The sequence below is a fragment of the Haliotis cracherodii genome, unplaced genomic scaffold (assembly GCF_022045235.1).
Source record: "Haliotis cracherodii isolate W230 unplaced genomic scaffold, xgHalCrac1.p SCAF_5, whole genome shotgun sequence".
NCBI classification, from domain to species: Eukaryota; Metazoa; Mollusca; class Gastropoda; order Lepetellida; family Haliotidae; genus Haliotis; species Haliotis cracherodii.
Window position 1 is genome coordinate 56,042,791 of NW_027266308.1, and position 13,248 is coordinate 56,056,038.

The following is a 13,248-nucleotide window of genomic DNA, read 5'->3' on the forward strand; positions in this document are numbered from 1 at the left end:
TCTCAAGTAATCGGAACATTCATTTCCTACCATACTACGTCATCAAATCATGTGCACTTTAATCCCAGACTACAACTGTTTTGCCAACTTCCGGTCTTTTCAGCCATCTTGTCATTTCACAAGCACGTGTAAGTATAGTAAGCGTTATAAATTGACTATTATATTCATAATATGGGAAATTGACGATCAGTAGTATGTCAGAACTGTTGTGATACGACAACTGTTTCGGCAACTTCCGGTCTTTTCAGCCATCTTGGCATTACACAAGCACGTGTAAGTATAGTAAGCGTTATAAATTGACTACATCTTCATAATTTGGGAAATTGACGATCAGTAGTATGTCAGAACTGTTGTGATACGCACGAAGCGCAAACTGGTAGCCACCAATACAGACAGGTAACGCAGAATGTTCTTAATTTGTGTTTTTGAAGTGAGAGATGCTGCGTTATGAACGGGGAATATCGAAGGCGCCACAAGACATTTCCACATATCACACTATCCGTGTGATGTTATAGGCTAGTAGTCAGATCTGTTTTTCGTCAGTGCAAGGTTTTCGTTGAGTACATATGAACGATCTAAAACCGTTGATATTACGCATAGGGCATGATAACTGGTACGTTGTATATCCACCCATGACAACTGTAACTGGTAAGAATTACATGTTGACATTTCAGAATGTTATGAATCCAGATCGTTCTCAGAAAAAGTGGTTATTTGGTAAAACATTATATAGTGTACCTATTATGGACTTATTTGCACATAATTGTACTGTCGAAATGACAGCTCAACTTGAATCGCATCAGTGTTAGGGAATAGACTCAGTGTTAGAAATTGGCACTAGTCCTGTAGTCCTTACGAAACTGCCTAATAGTTAAGGTATCATAAGGACTATTAGAAATTTGCCATTTTTAAGAGCGCTGCTATATGTTATCATTATAAGGCCTAGTGGACTGAATCTATTAGTTTCTACCGCTGTAGACTACTAGACTCAGTCAATTTGTCTGATCTCAAAGGTATCCAAAGGGCTATTTAGTCAGTGTCCTTGTATATTTTCACTATTCCAGTTAGAATGGTTGGTAAATGGTTCAACCGTTTCAACTAATACTATACAACAGATACAAAAACTATATGCCATATTTTGGACAAAATGCCCATGGTGGTTTGTTTTTTTACTTCTTGTAACCCAAAATGTTTTTACTACAGCATAAGCATTGTGTGGTCCAATCTAAAATAACACCACCACGTCTTCAATTTCAGAATTTCCTGAAGATGCAAATCTTTGTGCGCTGCTCATTGACCCACACCCTTGAGGTGTCTGGAACCGAGACTGTTCAGGATGTCAAGGTAATTTAATAACCATGTAGCTTATGTCCACATTTCAGTTATAATTACCTCCATTGCAACTTAAACTGCAAACTTAACCTTGTGGTCTAAGGTACTACTATTTAACAGTGCATGGTTCCATCCCTAAGAAGTGTCAGGATCTGGTGGTTTTGGGTTTGAATCCCAGATTTGTCCCCATGTGATCCCTGTCCTCACATCACTGTTGTCAAGGTCTATTGAGAACCAGTCACATTAATGCTTACACATTGTGATATTACTGAAATGCAGTTCAAAGCGTTAAACTCTACTCACTCACTCCTGTATTGAGGAAGCCATATTGATATTGTGGAAGAATAATGTTTTTACCCCCAGACCCTAATCAACGAGAAGGAGGGTTTCTCTGCCACTGACCTCGTGGTGCTCTCTGCTGGTCGTCCCCTTGAAGATGCCGAGCTGTTGTCTGGCTTGAACAACCTGACCACTCTTGATGTAGAGGTCCGCATGCTTGGAGGTAGGGATTTATTCGAATACATATAGTGGTATTGGTGTCTCAATAACTTTTTATATCAATGTTGTATCAATACAAAATTGTGAATATTGACACTGAATTTATAATTCACTGCCTGATAAACATTTTATGAATCAGTCTATTTAAGTTATGAGTAATTTTTTCTATACACATACATATGAATCTTGTTATTTATTGAAATATCATGATACTTCTTAGTCAATATATCAATTCTAAAATTCCAGTAAATGACATGCTCAAGTAGGTGATATGATAACCTCTTTTTGAGGACCCAATTTTATTGGATGAAAGGTTCCAACAAGTCTACGGTGTTATTGAGCTAACAGTTACTGGTATTTATTTTGATATCATGCAAGGTATTGTTTTCTGATAGGAACAATAATGATGCATGCTCAGCGTGTGGTGATCTTTATATTCAGCCAAGACGATAGGTGTCTATCCCAAACATTTGTCTTGTACCTACTGGTCTAACAATGATTGTCTTTCTCCAGGTAAGGTTCACGGTTCCCTGGCTCGTGCTGGCAAAGTCCGTGGACAGACCCCCAAGGTGAGTTATCAATGATAACATCCAGTAAGCTGAACATGCTGAACATGCATGCATGTCCTTATCATGACTGCTTGCTATTCGTAAAACTTGCATGCTTGAAATGCTTTCATCTGGATGTTGTATCTGGTCTAAGATGTTTGCAAAACGGTGATAGTGCCATGCCTGCTTAAACATATTAAGTAATCAATGTTTGGACTGATCTGAAGACGCCATGAAAAAGCTGTAGAATACTGGCTCTGAAATCTGATTGACACTGCAACGAGACTCCACTCATGCCCATGTTTTTTTGCAGGTTGAGAAGCAGGAAAAGAAGAAGTCCAAGACAGGCCGTGCAAAGAGGAGAATGCAGTACAACCGACGCTTTGTCAATGTTGTTGCCACCTTCGGCAGGAGGAAGGGACCCAACGCTCGCTCTTAGATTATGTACATTTCCTATGTATAAAAAGTCTCTATTCCTACACAGAGGAAAATAAATGTGACAAGGGCACTCATGTTGTTTTATTATGCATTATTTCCATGGATATAGTTGGCTGGTGGTCTAAGGGGCTTTTTCTCTCATCTCAGATGATCTGTGTTATCTCCAAAATTCGCAAACCACAAATTTGGTTGGTGGATATAGGTGTGGGCGCCGTCTGTCTAACTTCTGTGATGACAAGGCTTCACAGAAACTGCTACGAATGCAAGGATGACATTTGCATACATCATTAATAGATAAATATGTTGATAAGAGTTTGAAAACCATCGTTGAAGTTACATGTTTTACAGAGTTATTGGCCTTGTTTTGTCTTTTGCACAGGACACACGCACCCTTCCTCCTAAAGAAGGGGAGTGGAGAGTTTCTCAGAAACCTGTGGATACAAGGGTGATATTTGCAATTGAGAAGGATATATATACTCACCTGCAAAAGAAACGCGAAACACCATACAAGTTAAGAATTACTCATATCCAAGAGATATTAGGCTGGTTCGATGCACAAACGAACATTATGTTATGTTGCGTAAACCGACGCCCATGAACACATCACTTGACATCATAGATCTATGACTCGAAATGGCACCATTTGTCTGGTGCAGGATTAAAGTGTACAGTTGGGAAATCACAGCATATCCTGATAAGAATAAAGACACTGTTGTAACACTAGACTGATAGTTTTGTCATTAAGTTGTATTGATGTTTTCAATTTTTTAAAGCTTTTATCTTTTGTTTTCTAAGGCAAAAAATTATTTCTCATTGAAACTTTGCAAATTTATCAGGCTCATAAGGACTGGTGCCTATACTTTTCAAAGAAATCAAACACAAAATGAATGTCTTCTTATTTATTACCATTACCAGTCCTCACATTTCTGGTGTACCCATCCGTGATATTGCTGGAATATTGCTAAAACGAGTTTAAAACAATACTTGCTCACATTTGACAGATTATGAAACAATACAGGGCCCATACACATTGCTAAAAGATGAGCCCAGAGCTCCAGATAAGCTTTTGGTGTTGTGGGTATTTTACCCATGCATTTTAAAATCATTGGGTATCAGTAATTCTATCTGCGTACTCAAATTTCTGTTACCCACTAGTTTTACACATGTGGGTATTTAAGTTAAATATTTAAAAACACTATTCATCTAGTCCCTGCAAACTGGTGTCGTGTGGGTTTGAGAGCTTTATAGGACTCAAAAATACCACGATACTTCCACACGAAAGTGTGATGGCAAATGATCATGATGTGACTGTCATCGTGGAGTTTGGCATGGTTGACGGAATGCCCGTTTATAATTTCAAAATAGGTTGCTGATTTGCTAGTCGAATATGCAGGGTTACTTCACAATATTTTGATGATGCGCACAAATTTTATTTTTGTAGCGTATCTGTAATGTTTGTTGCGTATTTGATACGCTTGGATTATATTTTACTGCGTATTTCTGCATTTCTGATGCGTATTTCACGCAGATATGCAGCTTATCTGGAGCTCTGTGAGTAATACCATACTGACTGCAATATGTATAACATCAATCTTTTACTCCCATACGATACCTCTTCAGTGTGAAGATGTGGCAAACCCTCTATTGGAGACTGCATCAGGTGGACAGTGAGCAAACATAGACTGCCCAGTCTAAACGGCAGATGTGTTCCTTGAGCCACTCAGATGTACGCTTTCTGAAACAGTTTCATCGCTCTATTTGAAAATTTCACTTTCAACAAAGGGTTATCAAAACCAAACAAAGTATTGCTGAAATCGTTACTGTAGGCCTCCAAGGGGCACATTGAAGTGTACCACTTCCTGATTTAGAACATGTTCGCTCTTATAGAAATTAATCCAAAAGGTCCCATCGCTCAAGCACAACCAGCATATCTGATAATTCCGTTTTTAATAAATCAAATCAAGTTTTGGAAAAAAAACCATGCCTACCATAGAAGACATTGATTGGTTATTATGGCACTGTTACTTGGCAACACAAATTATGTGTTTACATTTATAGACTTTCAAAAAAGATACTACCAAGGCTTTGCTTAACTATCGCCAATGGAAAGGCAGTGAACGTCGGGGTTTTCTCACATATTTTAATTTGAGTACTTTTATGTGACATCTGCGTGATAATTCTAGTAAAAAATAATTTCAGACAAAATAGATAGAAAATTAGGCAACACAACCCTTTACATAATTATTAGAAATCTATTTACAATTCTAACGATCTCATTTGCATCTGTTTATCCTGCCCCACCGGTGGCATCCCTCACAAACAGATCCGTGAAGATCTGGGGTAGAATAGGTCTTCAGCAACCCATGCTTGCCATAAAAGGCGACTATGCTTGTCGTAAAAGCCGACCAACGGGATCGGGTGGTCAGGCTCGCTGACTTGGTTGATGCATGTCATCGTATCCCAATTGCGTGGATCGATGCTCATGATGTGAATCGCCGGATTGTCTGGTCCAGACACGATTATTTACAGACCGCCGTCATATAGGTAGAATACTGCTGCGTGCGGCGTTAAACAACCAACCAACCTCACAAACATGCAGTTAACTGAAGTCACAGAACAGTTTTACAGTCTTTGGATGACCTGCCGAGGAGCAATAAGGTTAATTGTGTGGTGTTAAATGAATTTATGGCCCAAAGTCTCAGGACCATTAGATCTTGTCTACATATACTGGAACCAATGAAGATCTGGGTTAGAATTGGTATTCAGTAACCAATGCTTGTAAGAGGGGACTAAAGGGATCGGTGGTCAGACTCGCTGACTTGGTTCACGCATGTCATCGCATCCCAGCTGTGTAGATAGATGCTCATGATGTCCATCTGAGGCTTGTCTGGTCAGACTCGATTATTTGCAGACTTCCAACTTTCATATAGCTGGAATATTGCTGCGTGTATATTTCAGCTGTAAAACCCGTTTCTGGCCTTTAACAGCCTTTAGTAGAAACAAAACCATCGAGCTCACGGGGTCATGGTACTTTAATAGACTGGCAGAAGGAAGGGTTCTCTCTTTCACTGGCTGTTGTTCCATTGCCTCAATGGTGGACACAATTGGTGTTTTAGTTTTGTCTTGACCAGAGTTATAAAATGTTTGGATGCGTTCCACTGGAAAGTTGCAGAGATGATTTTGGATGATTTAAGATTTAAGACATGAACCCTTAAAATGTCCAAAATGAACTTGGAAAACCTTAAATCCAATATGGCTGCCAAAGTACATACTAAAGTCCAAGAACAAAAAGTGACTGGCACTAGCAGCTGCTAATACTTGCCAACAAATGGCAACAGGGTAATTTGGACATTTGTCAGATTTTCCTGAGTGTCCTGACTGTGGAGGTCCGTAGTCAAATTTGGGTGGGGCCCTTAGTCAGTAGTCCTTGCTTCTTTTTTTTTTACTTAGTAAGAAATGCCCGAATAGCGGACAAGCTGTCAAATCGAATCTTAAAAGCGAAACCATCTCTATGCTAATGTGGTCTTCTGTCAGAAGGGAAACATTGGGCAACTGGTTCTGCTTTCGTTTCATAAGTGCAATTCGTGTTTTGTAAATGCCAAACACTTCATGATTTCGTTAGGTCGTTAAATCTAAAAAAAAAAAAAAGTACTCACGGAAATGAAAAAAAACTGTTTTTTCGACCTCAGATCTTAAATAAATGCAGTTAATATTCAAAATATGTTTATATTCAAACAACTAAATTAGTACTAATTGGGCCGTGGCACAAATACAGCGTATCAAATGTTTTTATGCCTTTTTACACGTAAAAGTGTGTAAAAATGTGAATAAAACAGACTATTGTGAAACAGGGCATAACCAGGTGTAAGTAGATCAAGGTGACCTATGACACCTTGAAGACAGATGAGAACAGGTGCAAAATGCCTATAGTCTGTTTCTGCTATGTCAATTTGGACTTAGTTTTATTTTTGAATGTTGAAAGTGCCGACAAATTACCTCCTGTAAAGAACATTTTGTATTGTTCACTGAGATCAAACTAGCAAATCCAGACTAGTACTTTTCGAGTTGTGTTGTTATTTCGTATTTACAGCTACGTAACACTTTGTGTCGATTTTTAAATTAAGAAAAACAGTTTTCTTTCATTTCCGTGAGTACTTTAGTTATATATACGACTTTTATGATATTTTAGCAAGATTACGATGCACAAAGGACCCCAGTTTCTGTCCATCATACACGCGGTACAAACATAAAACAACTACTGGAAACAATAACGTGACTTCTAAAATGCTGACCATTGTACCTTTTTATGCCCCCGGTTTGAAAATGAAATGGATAATAATGAATAGACTTCCAAATTATTGATGTAAAGTGTTCTCTGAATTATCGCATAATATTCTGTCACAAGTCTTAAAGTTTTATTTAATATATCACCTGTTGTGTCAGCAATGAGTATGCGATTTTGCAAGTTTTACTTTCGTCATTCAATATACCACCTGTTTTTCCTTTCATGACAATAGATTCCCAATATATACATTTATCTGTGATCCTCTATTTCAATTTTTTTTTCCTTTCGTAGAATGGGATGAAATGGGAAACTTTACTTGAAATACATTATCACGTATGTTTTTTTTAATGTACATATTTACCAAGGTGTGAATAGAATCTTAAAGTTGCTTTGATTTATAAATAAATATGAAAGAAAAATTGTATTTCACGGATTACCCATACAAGTATATTTTGAGCAAAGGTCCAAGTAAGGCAGTCAAATGCGAAATATAAGGTGAGACAAGGATGTATGTTTTCTTGTGGTCAATGTGAAACAAATTTGTTCGATTATTGAGCACACGAATAGTATATAAATTGAACATTTATGTCTTATTCATATTTAAGTTAATTTTCTCTTTCACTTAATTTAGATATTAGTTATAGTTGTACTGTAAAAACTAAAATATTATATTCTTTCACCTACGTAAGTTATCATTTTCATCATATTAAAAATAGCATACTCTACACTTCTTGTGCTTTCAAATTAAAATGTTAAAATTGTCCAATTAATTCACGTTCAAGGAGTTTTATAAATTAGAATTAAGTCATTAACAACACACAACACCCATAGTATAAATAAACGGTCTGCCTGATTTCACAACGAAGCTATATGCTTGTATCACTTGGCGCCCGAGTTACTAGTGATTAAAACAGGTTTGTTGACTGAATTTGCCAGTGATGGAAACGTTTTAACGATTTCGACTGAAACTACGTGTACTTATTCTTCGGTGTTAGTTAGTGGGTATCATCTCATTATTTATTAAGAAATACTAACGATGTGCGAAATTGAGACGGATTGTCTGGACCATGTCAATTACCACGAAGTTGTTTTATCACTAATGAAAGAGCACTGCCATTGAAACCGACATGGACGTAACTGGAATTTCATAAAGATATATAATTTAAACCGTCAACCTTATTGTAACATGATCTTTGAGACAGTCTGCGTATGAACCAATCACGACCACTTCCGTTTTGACGTGAAACACCTGACAATTTCATAGGGATATTTCCTTGATAAATTAAACTTACGGACAAATCCCAATGAATGTATACTTCGACATTAATGACACATGTGTGGCAGATTTGGTATATTTCTTGAATTTTTACATGTTACGTATAATTCATGTACACAATTAAATGCTTTTTCATTCAGAGTTATAGTCATCGTATTTTATTGTATTAAACATTACACTACATGTATCAGTCATAGCCCTTTTACTGAGCATGCTGTAGCCTAAGCCCTTTCCCCACTCAAGTCCTGCTGTCTATATGCCCAGCTTGGGTACTCAGTTCAGTTGTATACTGGACACCCCAGAAGGTCAGTGGTCACTCCACATAAGTTCTTCAAAGGATAAACATGTACTGTAAATCTTAAATGAATGCGTCTCCAAATGAATACGACTTCTGGCCCCCCTAGCCAAAAATAAGACTTATGAATGCGACCTCAACCCCCAAACTCCCCCCTAATTTATTATTGGATTGAGGATTTTATTCATTAATTGTATCAACAATATTGTAGATATAGTTTGTTTTGGGATATATAGTGAGCATTGATAGTAATACACTTAATTTAATTACAGATCAACACGGAGTACATCAACGGGTCAATCTTCCTGGTTCCCTACTCATCATCCTTGCTACTTCATCCTACTTCACCGCTTGTCTTTGTGCACCACCTGGTATATGGGTGGGGCATTTTCTAATCATTTATTTTGATGAAAATATTCATCTCTTTATGACAATTCTTTTAAAATAGGCTTTTCTAAGGAAATTACGATGGGTGGATGAAAAGTTTCTGAGCTTAACTACTAAGCATGTATTGTAAGTGCAGCCTTAACATTTCTGAAATACACAGACTTGGTGTCAACTTTATTGATGATGCTCCTTCCTTTGCCACTGTTAGGAACTTGGCAGCAGAGTTCAAGAAGTGAGTGAGTATGGTTTTATGCTGCCTTTAGCAATATTCCAGCAATATCAAGGCAGAGGACACCAGAAATGGGCTTCACACATTGTACCCATGTCGGGAATCAAACCCAGGTCTTCAGTGTGACAAGCGAACGCTTTAACCACTAGGCTACCCGACCGCCCCAAGAAAACTGTCACAACTAAGAAAATGTTTGATACAATACATCATATGATTCTCCAACTCCTGATAAAAAATGTTCCATGTTGATCATCTCTTGTGAGAATTTACATTGTTTTGAAGCAGACCCCGCTGATTTTGTGGAGTAATTTGTAACCATGAATGAATCTTTGGTTCAATCAGCTGGCAATGTTATAGCTTTGGTTTTATGGGATTCATAAGGAAACATACTGGTAGACTATATCCCAAATGTTCACACATGTTTGCCAATACTATGCTACTCTGCTCCAGCAACTGTCTAGAATATCAAGGCTATACATGCTGGAAACGCACTGAAAGGTATGTTGCTCCACAAGGACAAAGAACAATTCTGTTGTCGCCATGGCTGCAATGTGAGACTGTGAATTTGAACTCATTGAACATCCTCCTTTCCACCTCTTCCCAAAATGAAGAAAGAACTGTCTGGCAAGCAGCACCATGCAGGTGATGATGTCATTTCTTCTGTTGAGGACTTTTTCCACCACAAGGCGAACTGCTTCTACACCAGTAATATGCAACCATCTTTACCAATCCAGTCCATCATAGTCAGCATCAGAACTTTTCAGCCATCAATCGTATGGGTTGCATTTACATAAATACCCACTATTAACAGTACCTGTAGTTGTTTACCATTGTTTCAAAAACCACACAACACAGTTCCTAAAACAAAGTTTATTTTGATTGTATCTGTGTGACTGAAATGTGTTTTCAATAAAGTACACACCCACCAATGAAACATGGATAAAACATCTTTGGCAGCACCATATGAAGCAATGAGACAACATAGCATGACTTCTTGTGGGAATAACATATTGTCAATACACTGGACATATAACTAGAGATTCATCATCATTACATAAAACAGCCATAAAGTGAAACCTTGTTAATCCAAATTGTACCATTCCAACTGGAGTTGGAACAATGTTCCTTTGGGTATATTGAACTTCCTATCAAGATATTCATGAGTGTGAGTGGATTTTCAGGACTAACAGTGTCTGGGCAAAACTGGTTTCACTGCATGCTTCATTTTGAAATTCAAAACATTAATGTTAAGGAATGCACTCAAGTTGAAGTTTACCTTTGTGAAATATCATGCTGTGCATCTGCGTTGACACAGTTGCAGCGAGTGAGTTGATAAGTCAATGTTTTCACCAGGAAATGTTATATTGAACAGAAATTGTAAAAAGAACATAAGGATGTACAGTTTCAATCTGGTTTCCGTGTAGATGACAATGTCTGGCCTCTAGCAAGACACGTACTTGTCACACATTTTGTTGGTGTCTGGGGCCAAATACTGAATAGTTTTAATTGTAATTAAGTTGTTATTAAGATAAAATATTTACGACAGTTCACATACAACTGCAAATTTTCTTTGCATAGTTAAAGATCTACTAAACAGCCATCCTGATGAGGATAAATGTCAACACTGCCATTTTCCAGGCAGGCACAATGTACATTCCTTCCAATCATGAAACTAAAGCTGCTATGTAACATTTAATTTTCTCTGTGGAATATGAAATTCATTAAACATGTGGAATGTGTAGTATGTATACATGAGTACAATCCCAAGGGAACAAAACATTTATATGAAAAAAATAATGAAAAGATTGTGTGAATGACATTTATGAATAAATATTAATTAAATCAGCAGACAAAAATGACTTAATGTTCCTCTATGCAAAAGATTGAATTTGATATAAATGTAAATAACTTTAACAATTCATAAATAAATATAATATAAACAATCTAAATGTGAACAAAGTAGGGAGATTCAGTGTCCATCCATTGGTCAAGTTTCAATAATTTGTTAAAGTGAGGTTACATTGATTGGTCTTAATTTTTAACACTGACTGCCAAGTGACAAAAAATATATCAAACTATTTTATTTTTTGCATTCATCTTCCACACATTCATGATTCTGAGGGTTATGACTCTGAATTGTATTAAAGACTGAATCAAGTACTCAGAGTAACAATAGACATGGATCCTCCCAAATATCTCTGCTTTAATTTAGAGTTAAAAAGAAGTTTCTCCCTTTCTGATTGCTGAACAAGATATTGGCAGGTTGGAAGCCTGGGTCTGAACATAATGTACAGTAAAAGAATCATCACTACTAGCATATACGATATGTATTCAATATACACATGAGTCAGGGTTGTGGTCGCTCCTGTACAAATTCCATATTTTGGCCATTGTACCATTTAGTGGATCAAATAACTCATTTATTTCTAAGAATGTCAAGGATGTTAACTGCTTGTATAAATACTATTGGAATCACATCAAAAACCATAATCAATATTCATTAAGACGTCGACAACTGATGATTGATTATTGATCAATCATTTTGTACCAATAATCATATACAAGGTTCATATAGATATGGAACACTTTTCATTTACAAGGTTTTCTTAGTTGGGTTATTAGTCTTGTCAATATTTTATTACATCCAGCATGCCATACTATTATATCATACTTTCAAAAACAGTATGAACATCAGATATTTTCGAACAAGATATATTTTCAACCCCCCAAAAAATTTTATTGTCACAAATTCTTTTTTGTTTTTGACACACACTTCTATCACTGAGATAAATCTCACTTAAAACATTATGGGTTCATATTTATGTGTGCTTTGATACTTTTATCAACAAGTTTATGTCATTTTGCACAAATTCAAGGTTTCCAAGCCATGTTGGTGATTCTCAAGTCTTCTCAATGTTGACACTAAAAATCAAGCCTATTCAAGCGGGACCTTAAAGTCAAGACCTATTTCAAGCCTGTACAACACCCCTGATATGATTGCAAATGTAAAGAACCTGTCTCGTGTAATGTGTAGGACCAATGTAGATTTAACTTTGGATATCCTGCTATTACTTGGTAAATTAACTCTCTCTCACTCGCTCTGTTATTTGATGTTTGGAAATTTTGTTTCATACAATGGCATCAGCCTGTGGTTTCAAATTGTAAAATACCCAGGCATCACATACTCAAAAACAAACAAACACAAACATGTAATAATTATTGACATTTTAAAATAGAAAAGTTGTCAATCTCTCTCTCCCTCTCTAACTGAATTTTTTTTTCTTAAACTGGAAAACATATTCAGTTTTATTCAAATACAGTGGGCATAAAGAAGACATAAAATAATATTCAAATGTAAAAATAGTTAATATATATTTATACATAAATCCATTTATTAAATGAGTTTGATTTAGGTGGAAATGAATCCTCAAACGGTGGGTGTCAGGTATTGGACCATATGCTGGGTGTAAGGTTGTGGTGTCTTAAGGTGGAGAGACAGGTATTGGAGAGATAAAGTGAGTGTCAGGTATAGGAGTCTGAACTATGAACTACTCAATGCAAAGCTAACAGGCCTGATATCAATCAGCCAGGCCACAAAACAGACCTACAGATCTATGAACTTTAGACTCAATTCAGAGCACCAATGGTTTGGGTTGGAACAATTTCAAAGTTTGTTGTACACAGCAACCAAATGATGAGATATTTGGATCAGGCAGCAGCAGATGCTCACTGGAATCACTAGACCTAACAATAATGTAGACTAGGCCTTTGGAAGCCCTAAATGTAGCTTTGGTTAAAGCCTTGTATGAGATTCCAAGACGACCTATGGTCATATCAGGAAGAAAATTTATGGATGTCAAATTCTTTATTATGAGGAACACAATGTTTCAAAGTATATGCTTACTCCTTTCATTGGTACATTCACCTGATGAAGGAGTAAGCATATACTCCGAAACGTGG

At 36.7% G+C, this 13,248-nt stretch overlaps 1 protein-coding gene across 2 annotated transcripts; it reads left to right on the forward strand.

The window, feature by feature from the left end:
- The first annotated feature begins 81 nt into the window (after positions 1-81).
- LOC139442613 (ubiquitin-like FUBI-ribosomal protein eS30 fusion protein) lies at positions 82-2,886 on the forward strand. Of its 2 annotated transcripts, none has more exons than XM_071223468.1 (5): positions 82-128; positions 1,258-1,344; positions 1,696-1,834; positions 2,344-2,399; positions 2,692-2,886. In XM_071223468.1, exons 2-5 carry the CDS (start codon positions 1,270-1,272, stop codon positions 2,815-2,817), a joined length of 396 nt encoding a protein of 131 aa, XP_071079569.1. In that variant the 5' UTR covers positions 82-128; positions 1,258-1,269; the 3' UTR covers positions 2,818-2,886. The 2 variants fall into 2 exon arrangements, with proteins under 2 accessions (XP_071079569.1, XP_071079570.1); XM_071223469.1 differs by lacking the exon at positions 82-128 and adding an exon at positions 182-273.
- Positions 2,887-13,248: the final 10,362 nt, after the last annotated feature.